General features: G+C 52.4%; 9 protein-coding genes across 10 annotated transcripts; 6 read left to right on the top strand and 3 right to left on the bottom strand.

Annotated features, from left to right (window-relative positions):
- Window positions 1–310: 310 nt before the first annotated feature.
- On the top strand, window positions 311–1,457 carry CKM354_000417400 (uncharacterized protein; the record flags this gene model as incomplete). Its single annotated transcript, XM_044799404.1, has 2 exons — window positions 311–340; window positions 450–1,457. 2 exons carry the CDS (start codon window positions 311–313, stop codon window positions 1,455–1,457), a joined length of 1,038 nt encoding a protein of 345 aa, XP_044655339.1.
- A 613-nt stretch (window positions 1,458–2,070) lies between these two features.
- On the bottom strand, window positions 2,071–4,339 carry CKM354_000417300 (uncharacterized protein; the record flags this gene model as incomplete). Of its 2 annotated transcripts, XM_044799402.1 has the most annotated exons (3): window positions 2,071–3,275; window positions 3,331–3,756; window positions 4,093–4,339. In XM_044799402.1, the coding sequence occupies 3 exons, from the start codon at window positions 4,337–4,339 to the stop codon at window positions 2,071–2,073; spliced, it is 1,878 nt and encodes a 625-aa protein (XP_044655337.1). The 2 variants fall into 2 exon arrangements, with proteins under 2 accessions (XP_044655337.1, XP_044655338.1); XM_044799403.1 differs by having other exon boundaries at window positions 3,331–4,339.
- A 665-nt stretch (window positions 4,340–5,004) lies between these two features.
- On the bottom strand, window positions 5,005–6,537 carry CKM354_000417200 (uncharacterized protein; the record flags this gene model as incomplete). The annotated part of the gene is made up of 1 exon (XM_044799401.1): window positions 5,005–6,537. One exon carries the CDS (start codon window positions 6,535–6,537, stop codon window positions 5,005–5,007), a length of 1,533 nt encoding a protein of 510 aa, XP_044655336.1.
- A 448-nt stretch (window positions 6,538–6,985) lies between these two features.
- On the top strand, window positions 6,986–8,026 carry CKM354_000417100 (uncharacterized protein; the record flags this gene model as incomplete). The annotated part of the gene is made up of 1 exon (XM_044799400.1): window positions 6,986–8,026. The coding sequence occupies one exon, from the start codon at window positions 6,986–6,988 to the stop codon at window positions 8,024–8,026; it is 1,041 nt and encodes a 346-aa protein (XP_044655335.1).
- A 482-nt stretch (window positions 8,027–8,508) lies between these two features.
- On the bottom strand, window positions 8,509–10,194 carry CKM354_000417000 (uncharacterized protein; the record flags this gene model as incomplete). The annotated part of the gene is made up of 1 exon (XM_044799399.1): window positions 8,509–10,194. The coding sequence occupies one exon, from the start codon at window positions 10,192–10,194 to the stop codon at window positions 8,509–8,511; it is 1,686 nt and encodes a 561-aa protein (XP_044655334.1).
- A 219-nt stretch (window positions 10,195–10,413) lies between these two features.
- On the top strand, window positions 10,414–11,499 carry CKM354_000416900 (uncharacterized protein; the record flags this gene model as incomplete). The annotated part of the gene is made up of 1 exon (XM_044799398.1): window positions 10,414–11,499. One exon carries the CDS (start codon window positions 10,414–10,416, stop codon window positions 11,497–11,499), a length of 1,086 nt encoding a protein of 361 aa, XP_044655333.1.
- A 1,313-nt stretch (window positions 11,500–12,812) lies between these two features.
- CKM354_000416800 (uncharacterized protein) lies at window positions 12,813–14,256 on the top strand (the record flags this gene model as incomplete). Its single annotated transcript, XM_044799397.1, has 2 exons — window positions 12,813–13,639; window positions 13,686–14,256. The coding sequence occupies 2 exons, from the start codon at window positions 12,813–12,815 to the stop codon at window positions 14,254–14,256; spliced, it is 1,398 nt and encodes a 465-aa protein (XP_044655332.1).
- A 400-nt stretch (window positions 14,257–14,656) lies between these two features.
- Window positions 14,657–16,439, top strand: CKM354_000416700 (ubiquitin-binding ESCRT-I subunit protein STP22; the record flags this gene model as incomplete). Its single annotated transcript, XM_044799396.1, has 2 exons — window positions 14,657–14,707; window positions 14,775–16,439. The coding sequence occupies 2 exons, from the start codon at window positions 14,657–14,659 to the stop codon at window positions 16,437–16,439; spliced, it is 1,716 nt and encodes a 571-aa protein (XP_044655331.1).
- Window positions 16,440–17,354: 915 nt separating this feature from the next.
- Window positions 17,355–19,368, top strand: CKM354_000416600 (uncharacterized protein; the record flags this gene model as incomplete). The annotated part of the gene is made up of 3 exons (XM_044799395.1): window positions 17,355–17,588; window positions 17,658–18,247; window positions 18,300–19,368. The coding sequence occupies 3 exons, from the start codon at window positions 17,355–17,357 to the stop codon at window positions 19,366–19,368; spliced, it is 1,893 nt and encodes a 630-aa protein (XP_044655330.1).
- Window positions 19,369–19,418: the final 50 nt, after the last annotated feature.

Genomic DNA, 19,418 nt, shown 5'->3' with positions numbered 1-19,418 from the left:
CAAGCCTCGAGGTGCAAGAAGATTGGCTCTCATACAAGAATCAGACTTGGAAACAACACCCCACTGTGAATGTTGCAGACCTTTGTACATGGCAGACACAACCATTCACGAGCGCAAGCTCGAGTGAGTATATCACGCGGTGGACTCTTCACTCGCTCTTCCGCTATCGAAGTCGAGTTCTCCTTTCTTAAGCAGCTTCCCCTTCGTGAACAACCCACTCCACTCTGCACAGATACATGAACAGATACCATCTTGCTTGGAACAAAGATTTTGCAACGCTCTGTAACCTACAGCATCATCATCGACCAGTATGGGGAAGAATGACAAGGACGGCGAAGCCGTCAACGGCCATGAAAACAAGAACCAACCTGAGTCCTCGCAGCGCCGGGAGCCGAAACCGATTGAGCGACTCGATTACACAAGCAAATTGACATACCGAGCCTTGCCAGCGGGCAACGGCGACTACGCTCAGCGAGCAGAGCAGCATAAGCCCTCTTTTGACTTACAACGCTCCTGGGAGCAAACACTGGCGGGAGCACCAGCTTCGGGTGCCCAAGAACCGGGACACCACAGACACTGCCGGGGGAGTGCGCATAGACTCGGGATTGCCTGCACCAGAGGAGGGTCAGGAGCGCTGGACTGAAGGCCGCCCAGCCGGCTTGAAGAAACACCCCTACAACCCCGCTAGACCCGTGCCTTCGCCGCCCGAGCCGTCTACCACAGCAGTTCAGAAAGGAGCTGCTACTGACTTCACAGCCACGCGCAACTTTGACTGTGATTGGCGCGCGGGTATGAAGGTCCTTTCTCCGCCTAGAACCTCTACAGGCAATTCCAAGGCCTACACTTCGACCGGAAAGACGTGGAAAGACTTCGCGAAGGGGGAGGTCTTCATTGCCTCGTGGCAAACTCACAGCAACTGGGATACAGTTGACCCGAAGGACATCGACCTGTATATCACGTACGATGGTCCCAAGATCATTAAGAACCGACTTTTCATTTGTGTCTCCAAGACAGAGACATCGATGAAGGCGGTGCCAATTTTCTCCCATGGAGATGGCGGGATTGAGAAGATCCCTGAAGAGCGACAGTATGAGTATGCTTGCATCTCTCAAGCTGGCCAAAAGGACAAGGCTCCCAACCACCCCGGGGGCTTGACCATGCTCTGGTTTGAGAGCACGAAGCCAGAATTCGTACTTCGCCCCACGAGCACTGTTCGCCTCACCGCTGCGCAGCCCATTCTGTACGACCAGCCCATCACCAAAGTCGGGCAGCTGACTGAGCGATCGCTATTCTGTCTGAGGGACCAGATCGCGACGGCAGAGATGCAGGGTGATCGGAAGTTTGGAAAATTGACGGACAAGCAGCAGAAAGACGCCAAGGCTGCTAAGACTGCATTGGGGTTGAGTCAGGTGAAGACGCCTGCCCCGAGGTTTGACAAGAATGGTAGGAAGTATTGAGCTGGTCGATTGTGCTTTCGGTTCGGAGGTATGAGTTCCTGGCATCGAGTGGAGAGATTCTGCTCGCGGCATTTCCAGGGGTATGACTGAGTGATTGTTTTGGGGTGCATGAGCACTTGAGCGCTGGCGTTGGGGGTCTTGTTTTGTTTTATGCATTTGCATTGGGATAAAGGGAGTTGGGCTCGCCACGGCGATTTGAGGCTACACGCTTCTCGCCAGCATGTTAGGCTCGCCATGCGCATGAATCTTGCCATAGGATGGATGATAGGCATACAGGCTGCTAGAGCTTGCACGGAATGAAATTGAGCTTACAATGTCCACTCTCACTGACTCAGTAGGACGTCTCCGCTCCAGTAATTAAGTAGGTAGCAAATCGGAACTAGCTCTCCAGTCATGTCAACCCCAGTAGATAGTAAAATAAGAGAGGAGGCCAGGATTGTCCCGAGTATGGGGCTGTTTGTGCGTGATCATCACATAGCCAATCCCTTCCACATCGTGTAGGAGTGTCTTCGAGGCACGAAAGTCTCGTGTAGTTTAATTGCCTTGACTGGAAAGACTTACGAATCTTTCTGTGAACCATTTGGCGTTTCCTTCGGATGCAAAAGCACTGGATCTATGGCCGGGCTTTCGGGGCAATTTTGACTTTGATGATCAAATCGCCTCGGGTCTCAGGCTTCTTCGAGGACGGCATACCTAGGCCGGGGTAGCAATCTGTCCACTCCCCATCCGTCCGGCCTGTTTTAGTGACCTGAAGATGCTTGCCATCGATCATGGTGATTATTCGACCCCAGCCTGATTCTGCTTCTTCAGAGCTGAGAGCTATTGTATGCTCAAGGTGTTCGCCATAGCGAACAAACAAGGGATGGGGCTTATCTTTGACAATAAAGTGCAGGTCTGTGGGTCCATCGTAGTTATCACCATCGCCCATGTCTGGATACTTGATCTTGCTACCAGGCTCGAGGCCAGGCTTGATTGGTATAGCAAGAATGGTTTCCTCGATCTTTTCTGTGCCCAAGCACCGATCATACGTTCTGCGTCGAACTTTTAATTTCTTCGTAGTGCCATTGAATATTTCCTCCAATGACAGCGGCAATAGTCTTGCTGTAAATTTCGGTTCGGGCATGGGAGGAGGGGAATAGGAACCAGAATCATCCTTCTGGGCTCCACTTCCGCACCCGAAGTTAGCGAAGAGATCATCGTCGTCACTGGCGCTACCACGCATGAACTCGGCGAAAATGTCTCGAGGGTCGCTGGAGCCTTCAAATCCTGCGACGAGCGGGAGAAAGGGATTTTCGGCGGCCCCTCCAGAGAATCTAAAGTGGGAATTTCTCGGTCCATCCTTCTGTGGTGGCGCACTGTGAGTCTCTCTGACGTACAGGTCATCGCGATGCATCTTTCCATTTCCTTTCGCGTGTTCTCTTTCAGGTTTTATATCAGGCTTCGTGGCTATCTTCTCGGACTCCCGAATAGGACCAACGGAAGCAGACCGTCGAGCCGCTCGCGCTGGTGATGGACTCCGACTGGTATAGCGGGAACGTCTTAGCCTCGAAGATTTGGCAGGTCTCGTTGGTACGCGGACGTTTCCGGGGTCAAATGCGTGTTTCGCGCTTTCATGATCGCCATCATTCGATCTGCCGCCAAGTTGCTGGCCGAGGGTGGCTTTGGCTTTCTCCAGACGTTCTGTGATCTTGCGGTTCCCAGGGTCTAGCTCCAAAGCGCGATTGCAATCATCGATAGCTTCTCTATACCATGTCATCATCATGAAAGCAGCAGCTCGGTTGCCAAAATGGATGTGAGATCTGGGCTCCGTTTTGATAGCTGCAGCTGCGTGTCAGCTGCCGCACGGCGAAAAAAAGCATGAGACGTATATTACCATGAGTGTACTCTTGAATAGCTGCTTCGTACTGACCACTCTTGTAGTACTTGTTGCCTTGGTCCTGGTGTTTGTTGGCAATCTCGTGCCAGTTGACTGTCGCCTCGCTATGCTCGCCATCGCTCCAATCAATCTCGCTCTGGTCAGCGGTGGCACTTGATGATCGTGATGTGCTCATGTTTGGCGTCTGTGTGTTCGTCTTCAAATTCCTTCTCTCGATTGCTTCTTCCAATCTCTCGAAGGCTTGTTCTCGTTCGCCATAGATAAGAGGCAAGTAAATGCCACATATTCCCAGTAGGCAGTACGCCGAGTCCTCTGGGCGAGTAGTGCTTCGATTATCCATCCAGGATCTCTTCTGAGCGATACTCAGGCTGGTGCTCTTCTTGTAGTCGGCGATGATATCTTCCGGAATATTCGCCGCTCGAGCTATCCATTGATTCAGAGGAAATCGTATCTCGCGGGCACTGAATGATCGTATGTGTTTCGCAGGCACCTCTACTCGTACTGCAGTTGAAGCTTTGTGGCCCAACACCTCCCAATGACTGTCAAGAAAGACGACCAAATTTGGCGCCAAAAGCTCTTGCAGTGTCCAGCCCCGCCTGAACCAGATGCTCTGCTCGAAGCTCTCCATGACCTCTGCTGGGCTGTTATCCAGCGATTTCACGTCTTTGAGATAGGCCAAACAGACAAGAGCTTCTGAGTACCAGCGGAACATGGAGTTGATGGCTTCCTGTAGCTCCGAGCTACTGGTTTTGTCTATACAGCACGTGTCTATCCATATCCAGTTTAGGTCAATATCCTTGGCCCAATCCTTGACGAAATCGCAGAAAGACCGTATCTTTTGAAAACCTATAGTTTGACAAATACTTGGGTCAGATCTATGCGCGAGAAACTGCTGAAACGTGATTTCATGGTCCACCCAGCGATGGCTTGTAATGATGTACGGAGGCCGGTCCTGTTCAGTTAGGAAAAGCTTGAATTCAAGGGTGTGAATATTCAGTAGACGCATTGTTTCGGTCCGCGGCGTTCATCTTCATGCAGGAGGTGAGTACGTTGAAGAAGGAAGCTGAGATTGCGACGTTCTCCACGCCGTGGCTGTGCATATGCATGGTCGAAGCGAGGACAGCCCCATGACGGGCTTGTGGCGGCGCTGGAAGGATTGTATGCAGCAGAATCCTCACAATAGGCGTAAAGTATAGCCTCGACGAAATAATGGAGAAGCAGAACGGAAGGCGGAAGTTCGACATGTCGTCTCGTCGCTGATGCCTGAGGTTTCGTGCCAAGAGGATGGTCAAAGTCGACTCGCTGCTCACTGTGGCCCAAGTTGATCCCTTCCTTCGACATTGCTGCCGATTCCTTCTTCACGCTACCATATCGCACTCGACGCCCAAACCAGAATCTGAACGAAAATCTCTCGGCCATGCTCAGCATTCAATTGTACTGGTCCGCGATCTTCCGGCAACGAGCTGGACAGTCCACAAGACGCGTCTAGCCACTAAAGAGACGACGCGTCAAAGGTTCGATCAAAATGGTCATGTCAAAATTACAACAAAGGGACATGCGGGGACTGGAGAAACTCGTCAGAAGGACAATGCAATTCCTTTGATGCTACTACTAACTACAATGCTGATACAGAAAAAAGGCCCGAAAAACTCGTTGTGCAGGCCATGGCGACTAGGCCGCTAATCCATCGAACAGCTTCCGAATCCGGTCATGCCAGGTTACCTCCTGCTGTCGCTCATCGATGCGCCTGCGCTCGATTGCACGAGTAGCAACGGTACTCTGGCTTTCCCAGGTCTCAACTTCTTTGGCTCCCCATTCATCGATCTCTGGCACCGGTCCTGGTTCTTCGGGGTCGAGCATGTCTTCCGGTAGCGTGTCCAGCCATCCGTTGGTCTTTTTATCGTTCTTACAGGTTGCGGCGAAATGGCCCCAGAAGTTCGTATCGTGGCCGACTTCCGAGTCGCAGAAGCCATCAGAAGCACAATCTGCGAAGCAATCTTCTTGCATGCCGTCATGCTCGAGACCTGCTTCGCATGCTGCGACTCTTGCCTGGTGCAACTCTTCTTCGGCTTCGACCAGCTCGCGAGTTGTGGCTTGGAAGTTCTGGTACCATCGCAGGTCGAATGCTTCTGGGTCGGCGTCTTGTGTTTTCTCGCCCTGGTCCCATTTCGCTCGCGTGATGTAGAAGTCTTGAGCACGCGCCAACTCCTTGTAGTCGAAAGCTTGCTCTGCGGCCACCCATCGCTCTACGGCGTTTTCCAACGCTAGTCGAACCTTTATTTCGGCTTGCTCCTCTGGAGCTGGAGGAACCACGTTGGCCTGCAGATGTTCTCTGCTTGTATCGAGAACGGGCGGGCTTGCTATTTCGATCTCGTCCTCAACAAGCGCCTCACCGCCGAACTCCTCTTGAAAAGCCTTCTGATATTCCGATTGAAGCTCGAACTCCTCCACCGGGATCTCTTCTTCAGAGTCGGGAGCCACGAGGTTTCCTGCGACGAACGCCTCGTCCAGATAGTTGGCAACATCTTCCTGTGCTTCTCGCAGCATTTCGCCCCGGAAGCGCAGTTGGCCTTCAAGGCTCTGCTGCCGAAAGTCCATGTCTTGTAGCATGCCTTCCAAGACGTGGAGCTCAAGCTCCAGCGAACGGACAGTTGCAGACGTTGAGTCTTGGTCTTGACTGACATCTAGTGATTTTGCGATGGCGATCCTTGTGCGGTGACTTAATATCTCGCTGTTTATAGTCGAAACGAAATCCCGGATTTTGTCACTCTGCGCATCGGCGTGCCTTTTCTCCCGGGAATATATCCGGTGTAGCTCAGTGGCTCTGTTGATCTTCAGCCCCAGGTCGAACGTCAGCAGCAGTGCTACGCCGTCTTTGATACCGTCCGTTGCAAGTACGAACCGCGCTGGTCCATCCGTATAATCTTCTGGGCTGTTTTCCTCGAAGAACGAAACGTAATGTTGGTCGCGTATCGCCTGTTGGGCGTCAGCGTCAGGGACTGATCCGGTCTGCTGTCCATCTTGTGGGTCGGCTTCAGCAGAATGTGGACAGGAATCGTCTTCTTGCTCTGTCATATGTTCGGAGGTCGCCGTTCCACTCTCATCTAGGTCATGTACCCGGTTCATCTCACCGAAGTTGCCTCGATGGAGGATCGCAGCTTGCGAGTTGTGCTGAAGCGTTGCGTTAGTGTCTGTCATAGACATCTTGCAGGTGGTCTTCTCTTGTTTGTGGTTTGGGTTCAGAACTCGAAAGGTCGCGAATCGACGAGCAAAGGCACAAATAAGTATTCCTGATCCTGCACTGTGCTTTGTTCAAGAATCTGAGACTTCACTTACCCCTGACGCAAGCTATACACCAAGTTTATCCGATCGGAGAAAGCCTTTGTCCTGATATACGCACTTCACAGGACCGACAGCTCTAGAAGAGTGTGCACAACGTGACTGTACGGTGAACCGCCGTTGCGCACTTCACGAGCTCGCCCTTTACTATGGACAAAATGTTTCTGCGTCGCTGGCAGTTCTCAGCGTATATTTCTTTTCAACTATTGTACCTCCCGTCCCTCCAGAGGCTCGAAAAAATTGCAAACTTGTACTACACAGAAGAAGATCGCAACAAGACACACCCTCAGCACACAGTAACAAGATCAACATCATGCCCGTCCGTACGAATATCAAGCCCGGCGGCAGTACTGTCGCGGCACTGCCGCCTCCGCCATCCGTCATACCCAAACCACATGCACGAGCATTCGCTACTCCTCCAACTGGACCGCGCGCTCCTTCGAGAACATATGCGCAAGTATCGAATAGCCCCGCGAGCCGCGGTGGCAACAATTTACGTCAGCAAGCAACGAATCGATATGCTGGATCCAGGGTGCCAAACCAGAGCATCCCAGCCGGTTTGCTCCAAAGCATGGCCGGCATGAACATCGGTGGCGCTCCTCCTGCTCCTCTCCACGCAACCCGTCAGGCACGCGTTCATGTGCCTTCGATTGCGCCACCGCCTTCCAACCAGAGTGTTGTAATTGCTCCTCCACCATCGGTCTGGGTACCATCCACCGCGGCCAATCTGCCAGTCACGTTGCAGAATCAGCACCCCAGACATGGCTGGTTCAAGAATGAGATATGCACCACCTCCCCTTACCATCGAGGCACATTCCAAGTCGGGGATGTGATCGGTGCGCCTTACCACAAGGCGAATATGTCTAAACAAGCTCAACCCGGACACGAAGTCGTCATCAGTGCCGTCGGCCCCGTCTTTTCCAAGCGTCGTATGTTCATCGTCCTCTGGATGACCGAAGAAGAAATGTTCTGTCTCCCACTCTACTCTTGGCAAAACACCGGCATCCAGAAGAAGAGGAAGTACATCCAGGACTACGTCTGCGTTGGTAACTTCAACAAGAAAGACAAATTCCGACACTCCGGCGTTCACGAGCCTGTTTGGTTTGTGCACAAGTATCCTGATGGAGAATTGACTGATGCTACTACCTGCCACATTGCTGGAGGGAAGTACATTGAGTACAAGGAAGATATCACGAAGGTGGGACGTATCACTGGTAGCAGTTTCGCGGCTTTGAATGAGTTGTGGCAGATGAGGAACCAGGTCTTTCGATCGAAGCAAGCTAACTTTCCGCCTGACGGACAGCAGGATCAGCGGTGGATCAATCTTCAGCCACGAGGACCGGTCGACAATTAGGATGAATAAGAACAGATTGAATGCGGAATGGACTGAATGAGAACAGATTGAAGGGCCTGGAGGCTGGACTGGCAGCGGTTTTCGGGAGCTGGTCTCTCCTTGCACTGGGACGCGTTTTGGTTGCTGCTACGCTGAGAGGCGTGCGGACTCCACATATTGACTGTGGTCTACGATGGTACGGGGTTCTCACGGCTCGGCTTCGCAGTCAGGACGTAGGCCTACCCAAATTCATTTGGTTCGGAGAGGTTTCTTGATTGACGCATTTAGAATAGCTCGAAAATTGATTTGGATTACTTGAGAATTCCCATAACACACTGAGAGTCGAGTGTTGCCCATTCGAGCCCAACATCTAGGCCACCGTTGATGGATAATTTCACGCTCTTGGCTGGAACAATACTGCATGCTGGCATTTCTGTAGTTGGACGAGCTTTTGTCCCAAGATAGAAAGCAAAACAGCAGATTGCAGTTCAACTACTACTCATCTATCCTCTCTCTCGGCAGTCCTGCTGCCACTTATCTATCTTCTTTCTTGGTGGACCCCAAGCAACGAGACTTCGGCTCTCGCTGATCTCAACTTCTTGAGCGTCCCAGTCGTCAGTATCAGCGTCTCCTACGTGCTCGCTCGAAGACTGCTCATCTACAGAACCCAGCCACTCGTCAACTTTCGTCCTTGAAAAATGTGCTGCAGTAGCCTCGCCCTCCCAGCTTTCTCTGATAGCAAGGCTGCCTTCCTCTTCATCTTCGCCAGCACTGAACCCAGACGCCTGATCCTCGAGCCTGATCTCAACTCCAAGAGCAAGTGCTTCCGCTTTTGCCTTTGCGAGCTGCTCCTCCGCTTCGATGAGCTCACGCGTGATCTCACGATTTCGTTGAAACCAGTGGAGATCGAATGCTGCTATCTCTTCATCATCCTCTATCTCTTGTTCTCCATGACGAGCTTGAGCTTGATCTTCCTCTTTTCGGTCGAAGCGTACTTGTGCTTCCAGGAGATTCTGTCTTGCCTCGTAGAAGGCTTCTTTGGCATCATGTTTTCGCTGAGCCTCCGGAGAGACTGGCGGTGGCGCAGTCTGCATAAAATCGTCTCCGGCTATTTCGAGCATTGCTATGCTGTGAGTAGAGCCTACTTGGCTGTCGTCTTCGCTGCCTCCTTCGAGATCTCGGACAAAGTTTTGGTATTCTGTTTGAAGATCATATGGTTCTCCCTCTGCTTCTTGCTCTTCAGTAGGCTCAGGAACCAATCCTGCAATCACGAAGGCTTCTTCTAGGATTGTCAAAGCATTCGTTTGACACGTGCGAAGAACCTTCGCCTGCGTCCTGAGCTGGGCGTCATTCTGCTGTTGCCTCAGCTTGACATCTTCGAGCAGTAGCCGTATATTCGATAATTGCTGCGCAGTTTTCTGAGTATCTTGGTCCTGCGGATCAGCTTTACAAAGAAGGTACTCGGAGGCATTGACCTGTTTCTTGATGTCCCTTTCCAGATCCATGAGATTGCACTTCCGTTCATCTGATGCTGCCTCAAATGCTCTGAAGGATCTTTGAGCTAGCACAGCCTTTCGTACTCTCGCGGAAAAGTCGAGTGTTAAGAGGAGAGCTGATGCATCTTCTTTCACTCCGTCCGAGGCTGAGACGACGCGAGCTAGCCCAGTTGTGTAGTCTTCCTCTTCTTCATTGACGAAGAATACACAGGCGAGCGCGCGGCGTGCATCCTCGGATTCAGCTTCTTCTAGCCCTGAAAACCCCAAGGAGTCTCCAGTATCATGATGCTGCTCGGAAGGACCGGACTCAAGGGCATTTGTTTCTTGGCAGTCATCGATCGAGACTGCATGTTCTTCAGAGACTGTGTGCGCTTCTGAACTCTGGTGGTCTGGCCCTGCAGCTTCTTGGGCGGAAAGCACTGATGACGTTGTGGTTGGACCAGCAGGGTGCGCCAAACTTGACGATTCTACTTCGAAATTCGATCGACCGGGCGATGTCTGTGTAGCATTGTCGATATATGTCGTTGACCGATGCGCGCCAGTCAAGGCAGCATTATCATGCGGTTCAAAAGTCTGCAGAGCCTCCTCTTCTATCGCTGCTGCCTCCGTCGTCCTGCGCTCTGTATCCGCATTTCGGAACAACGCTTGCCATCTTGGCCTGCTCGAAAAGATCTTGCGCGGAAAGTGATCCATGATGCACCGCTTTGCTGGGCAACGAAGGACTGTCGTCAAAGTGCACACTCGGCGTACACTATTGCTTCGAGCGACAGACGGAGCATGACGGGTTGGCGACTTCGCCATAACAAAGAGAGCTTGGCTTGCAATGTCTTTGTGTGGTGCGCTCATGATGGTCGAGACTTTCTTTGTCTTTGACGCTCTCGGAGCCTAATTTCCGCGAGTGTCAGCTCAACAATGTTGAAAGAAGGCAAAGCCTATTTTGGTCAAGTATCAATGGCCTTTGAGGCACGAGAGCGGCCGTTGATAACACAGTCTCGTGGGTTGGACATATGTCGCAGGAGAAATCACAGCACCAGTTTCACCCACAGCAGCTCGATCGCGATAGACTCTATCATCATGGGACGACTAACACTGGTCAACAAGACTTCATCGGTCGCCTCGAGCACCGTGCAGGCGCCGGCGCCTGCAGCTGCTATCCGCGCTAACACAACGTCAGCCCAATCGTCTGCCGGCCCGTGGCAGCAGGTTCCAACCAGACAGCGAACTGGTAAAACTGAAGTAGGCCTACGAAAGACACTCCTCAATGCCAATCTCTCGAGGTTAGAAGGCGGCATAATCGGCTCAATGCAAGGCCTTGCCATCAGCAAGCCAGCCGCTGCACCAAATGCGGCCTACGATCCATCGGTAGGACCTACGCATTATCATACCTCGGGAAGCGTGTATGGCGGCAGTGCAGCACCCACGGAGAACAGTATGGGAGGATATAATCAACACATTCAGACCGATACATGTGTTCGGACGAATCTGACAGTGGCCAATTTCAAGATCGGCGAAGTCATTGCTCTGCCATACCATATTCCGAACCTCAATCCACATCATAAAATTACCCATGACCGCTTGAGGTTGACATGCGAGGGTCCGGTGTTTTCGAAACGCCGCATGTTCGTCATCCTGTGGATCAATCAGGTCGACATGTTCTGTCTACCGCTATACTCTTTCGAGAACCAAGGCATAGCCAAGAAGAAGGATTACCTTAAAAAGGATTACATCGAGGTGAAGAATGTCAGCGCTGAGTCTTTCCAGCAGCTTGGACCATATGAGCCAGTGGAGATGCAGACGTATGATAAGAATCGATCAATGACTGATTCTACGACGGTCCACATCACTGGCGGCATAAAGGTTGATCCTCAGGAGCACATCTCAATGGTGGGTCGCTTCACTAAGATATCGCATAAAAAGCTCCTGGCTCTGTACAACCAATTGGCCAGCGAGGCACAGGAGAAGCCTTGGAATCCAGCGCTCCGCGGTACGTGGAGATGATCCGGTCCAGCGATCAAATTAAAGATATCCGTGCAAGCCTCGAGTGGTAATTAGAGATATACCTTTGTCAAATGTATGCTGCAGGAACAGCCTTCTGATCTCAAGGACCATCTCCAAAATACCTTGCTTTGATCCGACGTCCCGTGGACGTTTCTGCTTGTGAGCACGATCCTCAGGTAAGATTTGCGGCTCCTCTTGTCGAGCAAGATCTAAGTGCTTCGGCTTGACAAAGTAAGGCGACTGGGCTGCAGACAGCTTAGTCAGGACACCAATCAACCGATTCAACACTTCTTCTCAAGAACTTTCGAGATTTCCACATCGTTGTCGATGTCTGCGAGTTGTGCTGACTGCTGACTCGTGCGCTGCGACGCGTGCGCGATATGTCGGAGTAAACACGACTATAGCCATGTATCGGCTCACAGTTCTTATCTTGAGGTCGTCAAAGCATTTCCTTCATGTGGTTGTCGATGTCTTCGAGTCGTGTTGTTGTTCTTCTTGTCGTATCGTGCGCAAGAAGACGCGACGGAGCCGGACGTGGGCGCAGTTCCCCACGCCAAGGCACTATGGCCTGTGCGGAGCGGAGTGGACTCCGCTCTTTCTGGCAATTCGCCCACGAAGTGTTCTACGGCCGAAACAACACGATGCTCATCAACAAGTTGTTGCCGCCACTCACATGAATTGGCACAAACGTGCGGGCGCTGCATATACATGGTATATGCAGCGCTATGCCGAGGTACATTCTGATATCGGAGCACCAGACGATCCTTCCTATCACACACGATACATCATTCGCATGGAAAGCACCCTGCTACGGCCGCAGCCCTACAGTACAGCATACATTGTTCTTGGTGGGTGTGGAGCTTCTCATTGCGGGGACTGCATACTGTACGACTGAAGTAAGTGTGACAAACTATTGGACCTCAACATCCGAGCTCGGGGAATAGCACATCAAAGGCGTCTCTGCACACTCAAAGATGGCCGTCGCATGCTTATACGCACCCTACGTTGGACTTGTAGGAACTCGAAATAGGCTTACTTTGAAGCATGTCTTGATCACCGACGGCGGTCTGGCTGGCGGCCACGTTCTCATGGCCATGTTTCACCTAGGCTACATGGATGTTCGGACGATGATCACTCATCATGAACTCTCTCCAGGAATCCCAAGTACATGCGTCGCAGCTGTCCGTGCGTATTGTGAATTGTCATATGCACCACCTTATGATATATAGGAGTCACAAACTGCTCTTTTCCACGAACCTGATCTCATAAGCACCAGCACTGAACATCCACAGAAACACAGCAAGGCAGACAAAATGGCAGAAGAACTCACAACCGACTATCTTATCATTGGCGCCGGAGCTATGGGTATGGCCTTCGCAGACACCATGCTCAGCGACACAAATGCTTCAATGGTCATTGTCGACCGCTATGCGCGACCCGGCGGACACTGGACAACAGCATACCCATTCGTGCGACTCCACCAACCTTCGTCGGCCTACGGAGTCAACTCACGGAATCTCGGCGAGAATAAGATCGATCAAGTTGGACTCAACAAAGGCTTAATGGAACTGGCCACAGCAGATGAAGTTCTTGCGTACTACAGCATTGTTATGCATCAGACTTTCCTCCCATCTGGACGCGTCCGGTACTTCCCAAAACATGAGTACCTTGGCGAGGGAGAGTGGAGGTCTTCTATCACGGGGAAGACGTTCAAGGTTGGGAAGAAAACGAAGATTGTTGATGCAACTTACATGAAAGTCAAGGTGCCCTCCATGGGACCGCCTGCTTACAAAGTCGCGGACGATGTGAACTTTGTTACTCCAAATGACTTGGTCAAGATCGATCGGCCGCATGGTGGTTATACTGTGGTCGGCGCTGGCAAGACTGGAATCGACGCATGTCTCTGGCTTCTGACACAGGGCATTGAGCCGGAGAAGATAACTTGGATCATGCCACGAGACTCGTGGTACCTTCCACGCAGCATCTTTCAGCCTGGACCAGAATTCGCCGAAAGCCAAGCGAAGAATCGAGCAGCGACTGGTGAGGCGGTGATGACAGCCACGTCGCCCGAGGATCTCTTTCTGCGACTTGAAGCCAGCGGACAGCTTTTGCGTTTGGATGAGAAGATCTGGCCAACCATGTACAGATGTGCAACGATTACTGTCGCAGAACTCGACCAGATCAAGCGGATTCCCAACATTTCTCCGCCAAGGCCGTGTTGTGCGCATCGAGCCAGACGAACTTGTCCTGGAGAATGGGTCCCACAAACCGGTGCCGAATACCCTGTACATCGACTGCACAGCTGATGGATTGGCGAAAATGGAAGCTGTACCTGTATTCCGCGGCAACACAATCACCCTCCAATCTGTCCGATTCTGCCAGCAAGTATTCAGCGCCGCCTTCATCTCTCACGTCGAAGCAACGTATGAAGATGACAAGTTCAAGAATGAACTCTGCAAAGTCATCCCTCATCCGGATGAGACCATGGACTATATAGTGATCAACCTGCAAACTTTCCAGAACGGATTGGCGTGGGCTGTTCAGGAGAAGACAGCGGAATGGCTGGATCGAGCTCGCCTAAATTGGGGCGCGGGTCAACGAAAAGCTATGGCGGGGATGGATCCTGCAAAAGCGGTGGAGGCGAAGGCTGCCATGAGTGCTAGAATCAAGGGAATGTGCGCGAAGATGGAGCAGTTGCTTGATCAGCTCCCAGAAGGCCATCCTGCGAGGTCGAAAGCTCAGATACCCGGCGTATAGGAAGTAATGAGATATCATTAGCGATACTGTACTGTCTAGGTTAGGACATGTTACTGAAAGACGGCTTTCCAGTTTACAATCGCAAACGCCTCAATATTTCGTTTCGAACAGCGTCGTCATGATGGAGTTCCAATTTTTGCATGTAGGCCGTTCTTGGACGAGAAGTGCTGCTGATAGTATCGTGCTGGTAGAAGAGCAGTGGAAAGGGGGAGGTTGCCGGCGTGAAGTCACCTTGGACTAGTGCCAAGACGACAGAGGCCCGTGCAGCGACGTCCCAGCTCGCATGTGGAGCTCCAGGCGTTCAACGAGTATGCCATCATCAGCTCTCATGATTCACGACGATACGATGCGATAACGGCCTGAACGACACGCGCAAGATACTCGCGACCAGATAATTGCCATGGCCGCAGTACCTGACAAGGTGCTCGCATGGCTCTACAGCGTGCTACATGTGCGTCTATACTCCATACCCACAATGAAGGCATCGCGCGTCGAATCTGGCTGATGTCGGCCACCAGGAGTACCACGACCCGCAACGAACATATTCAGACACCGCGCGCGTCCTCGCTCTGTACCCCTCTCTCGCGCCGCGCACCGAGGTCTACACCCACGAAAATGGCACGTCTGCCTTGCTGTTGACCGTGTCGGGCACTTTACCTGTCGCATTTCGCGGGACTACATACCATTTCCCGGTGAAGGTATGGGTGCCTCACGCCTACCCTTATGAGGCGCCGAATGTCTTCGTCACTCCAGGGAAAGACATGTTGGTGAGGCCCGGGCAGCATGTGGCCGTTGATGGGAGGGTCTATCACCCATATCTGAGGGACTGGGGCAGGATGTGGGAGAGAGCAAGCATATCAGAGCTGGCCGAGTACTTGCAACAGATCTTTGGGCGAGAACCACCAGTTGTCAGTCGGGCTCAGCAAGATCAACAACACCCTCGACCTATACCGCAAGCGCATCCAGGAGCTCCTCCACCTCCGCCCAAACAGCCTGTTGGGGCTGCAGGACCTTCGAGGAGTGCAGATCCAAATGCCCCTCCTCCTCTGCCTCCAAAGCCCGGCGCGACACCAGCTCCTGGTGAGGAATATGCAGAGACAGCGCGGGACGTTTCCAGAGATGGGCCTCCTCTACCGCCGCTGCCTGGCGAGATGCCTCGTAACCAGCGTATATCTTCACTCTCGTCGAATGGCTATCGACCAGCATCTATAAGTCCTGCGCCACCATGTACTACGCCCTCACCAGGACAGCGCAACGGGCAGGTGTCAGGGTCTTCATTTCCACATCCTCAACATGCACAGTACCAGCAGTACCCACATGCACAAGACATCAGCCCTGTCTCACCCATATCACCGCCGCGGGGTGTTCAAGAATTGCCAACAGGTAGACACGCACAGCCCGCGCCTCTTCCTGCACCTCAGTTCCAGCCTCAACGCCCAATTCATCAGTCTTATCAGAACCCAGCTCCACAGCCTTTTCAGCAACATCTTCCACAATATGGACAGCCGGTACATGGCCAGCAACGACCCCATGCACAGCAGCAACCATCTCTCTACCAACAGCCGCAGCCACAGCCACCTCAGATGAAGCAACCTGCTCCTGATTTGCTGACGGACCCCTTTGACATCGCAATGCCTGGACCTGAGGCGCAACGAAATATGCCAGCTCCACCAATTCCTCCTAATCCGGAAAAAGAGCACTTACTGCAGGCTCTCTCCTCGACCTTAATACAGCAAGCACAGCAGAAAGTAAATCAAAATCTGTCTGCCATCGCTCCTCTACAGGCTCAACAGCAAGCCATATATGCTGCACAGCAGCGCATGGACGCTGAGATTCGACAACTCGAGCAACTGGAAAAGGCATTGTCCAATAATGAGTCCATCCTCCACCGCAGCATTCAAGACTGTGATCGCACTATCGCTACTGCCAAATCAAAGAAGCAGCCATCCATTGACGACGTACTGATTGCACCAACGATGGTTGCGAACCAGCTCTGGACCCTTTGTGCGGAAGAAGCTGCCTGCCGAGAAGCCATGTATGTTCTGCAGAAAGCCAACGATCGGGGACGAGTCAGTGGCGATGTCTTCATCCGGCAAATGCGAGGATTGGGCCGAGAGTGTTTCCTCAAGATGGCTTTGGCGAGAAAGTGCGCTACTGGAATGGGGCTGGAGCTGAGGCGGTGAAAATTGAAGGCTCGGCAGTGACTCCGAACCTGAGACATACGAATGGCCAACGGCGACAAGTTGTCCATACGTGCGATCACTGGCCGCTACTCATGTGCCAACTGCTTCCGGTGACGCAGTCAACCGCACTGCGCGCGGGCTCGAGCGCCAGACATCGGCCACACGCGGTTCATGCTGCCTGCCCAGTTGTCCTAGCACACGTAGTTACGCTGCCCTCCATGCACAAATGCACCGCCCATCGGATCGGAACGAATGCAGAACCACTGACATTCCCTCGGTCCGACATCATCGGACTTATCGCTGGCGGCTGAATGTCCTCATCCAGCAACGCGCTTTGCGCCAGTCAATTACAGTCGGCCAGCGGACAAGGTGGCACAAGTTCGGCTGCGTTTTGCGGATGGCATATGGAGAAGAAAATGCGGATATGTGGGGTGGTTGGTACCCACCCAGTCGGGCTATTGTGGTGCGAAACCTGGCAATTCGATCCAAAGACCTTCAAACCCCGGTCCTCTCCGCACGAGCGTCATGCAGGCTACTCCGCCTTTTCTGCTACCACAGGCATGCCACGCGATCATTTCATCGTCCGCCAAGCATACCAAGAACGTCCAAGACTTACTAGACTTGCCGGGAGTTGGCTTTGCCTGCACGAGACTTTCGACAATATGGCTGAACGACTTGCCGATGAGGGCTCCGGCCGAATTTCACTTCTGGTTTGGTAATAGTGCCTTGGTTGACCTATGCGTTGCCCACCATGGCAGCAATACCGCGTGCACTAGAGACTTAGGCAATACGACGTTGCAGAATGCAAGCGGCACTGCGGTCCTTCAATCCGTCGAAGTTCCGATAGTATATAAGCCAGCATCGATATGTGCACAGTGTTGGTTGTGTACGCCAGTGAACATTACAGCTAGCAGCATGGGTGTGACCGATTTCTCGTGTGGCCGCAAGGCTTTGGTTTTAGGGCTGCTTGCTTCGACCGTTGCTGCTCATCCTCAGGCACATCATGCGAAACCCCCTCGTTGGAGAGCGCATGGCAATGTTACTTACCCATACCAAAATGCATCTTTATGTATTGATGAGCGATTGGATGATCTGATCTCCCGGATGACTGTCGCAGAGAAGGCTGGCCAGCTTTTTCACACTCAGATGGTAAGTTTGCTTCCCAAATGTAAGACTTTTGTTGATAGGAATAATGCTAATCTTTTGTCTACATTGCAGATGATGGGTCCAAATGGTACACTCGACCAGGGCGACGAGAGGAGGAACAGCACAACCACGATGATCTCCAACATGTTCCTCACCCACTTCAACCTCGCGAGCGATGTCGTCAACGTCACGCAGACCGCAGAATGGCACAATACTGTTCAAGAGTTGGCACTGAACACTCGTCTTGGTATCCCGATCACATTCTCCACGGACCCTCGACACGCTTTCACTGAGAACCTTGGAACTGGCTTCGCTGCGAATGCTTTCTCGCAGTGGCCGGAGAGCTTAGGACTTGCTGCACTCCGAAGTGCAGAGACCGTGCAGTCGTTCGCGGAAGTCGCAAGAGAAGAGTACAAGGCTATTGGGTTGCGATCTGCTCTACACCCCCAGATCGATCTTTCTACAGAATATCGATGGGCTCGTATTGCCAACACTATGGGCGAGGACGCGGAGTTGACTTCTGAACTTGTTGTGGCATACCTCAAGGGTTTCCAGGGAGAGGAGTTTGGCACACACTCGGTGACTACTGTTACTAAGCACTTCCCCGGTGGTGGTCCAATGGAGAATGGTGAAGACAGCCATTTCACGTATGGCAAGAATCAGTGAGTACAAACAGCCGATTCTTTGTTGAATGAGTAGCTGACTGGACTGCAGAACTTACCCTGGCAACAACTTCCAGCACCACTTGATCCCGTTCAAGGCTGCCATCGCCGCAGGTGCGCGTCAAATGATGCCATACTACTCTCGTCCAATCGGTACCGAGTATGAAGAGGTTGGATTCAGCTTCAACAAAGGCATCATTACCGATCTCCTCCGCAACGAATTGGGCTTCGATGGAATTGTCTGTTCCGATTGGGGTCTGATCACTGACACTGTCATCCTCGGTCAGGACATGCCAGCACGTGCCTGGGGTGTGGAATACCTTAATGAGCTGGAACGTGCTGCCCGCATCCTCGATGCTGGCGTTGACCAGTACGGCGGCGAGCAACGTCCCGAGCTTATCGTCGAACTTGTCGAGAATGGCCGCATCTCTGAGGAACGCATTGACTTGTCTGTCCGTCGCCTGCTGCGAGAGAAGTTCGCCCTTGGCCTTTTCGACAACCCATATGTGGATGTGGAGAAGGCAGCGCAGATCGTTGGCAACGATGAGTATGTCAAGTTGGGAGCTCAAGCTCAACGTGATGCATACACTCTCTTGACAAACAAGGACGACATCCTTCCCCTCAAGGACTTCTCTGGCAAGGTCTACGCCGAAGGTTTCAACTCCACGTACCTCACCAGACGCAACATCGAAGTGGTCGACACACCTGAGGAAGCTGATATCGCCTTTCTTCGTCTTCAAGCGCCATACGAGCCACGTCCTGGTGGCTTCGAGGCCCGCTATACTGCCGGTTCGCTCGAATACAACGCCACTGAGAAGGCCCGTCAAGCTGAGATTTACGCTGCTGTTCCTACCATCGTGGACGTCTACCTTGGGCGTCCCGCAGCTATTCCTGAGGTTGCAGAGCAGGCTGCCGCGTTCTTGGGTAGCTTCGGAAGTGGCCCAGACGCATTCTTGGACGTAGTCTTTGGTGTTGATGGGGCAGAGCCAAAGGGCAAGCTGCCTTTTGATCTTCCAAGGAGTAACCAGGCTGTGGAGGATAGCTTCGAGGATGTGCCATTCGATACTGCAGATCCGCCTTTCAGATTTGGCGATGGGTTGAGATATAAGAAGGGCTATTAGTCCGATGCAAGCAAAGTGCAAGATTTTTATATAGAAAATAAAAGCTTAAC

This window comes from Cercospora kikuchii, assembly GCF_019650295.1.
Source record: "Cercospora kikuchii DNA, contig_00002, whole genome shotgun sequence".
Lineage (NCBI taxonomy): Eukaryota > Fungi > Ascomycota > Dothideomycetes > Mycosphaerellales > Mycosphaerellaceae > Cercospora > Cercospora kikuchii.
Note: the sequence above shows the minus strand (reverse complement) of the source record. Positions and strands in the feature narration are given on the sequence as shown.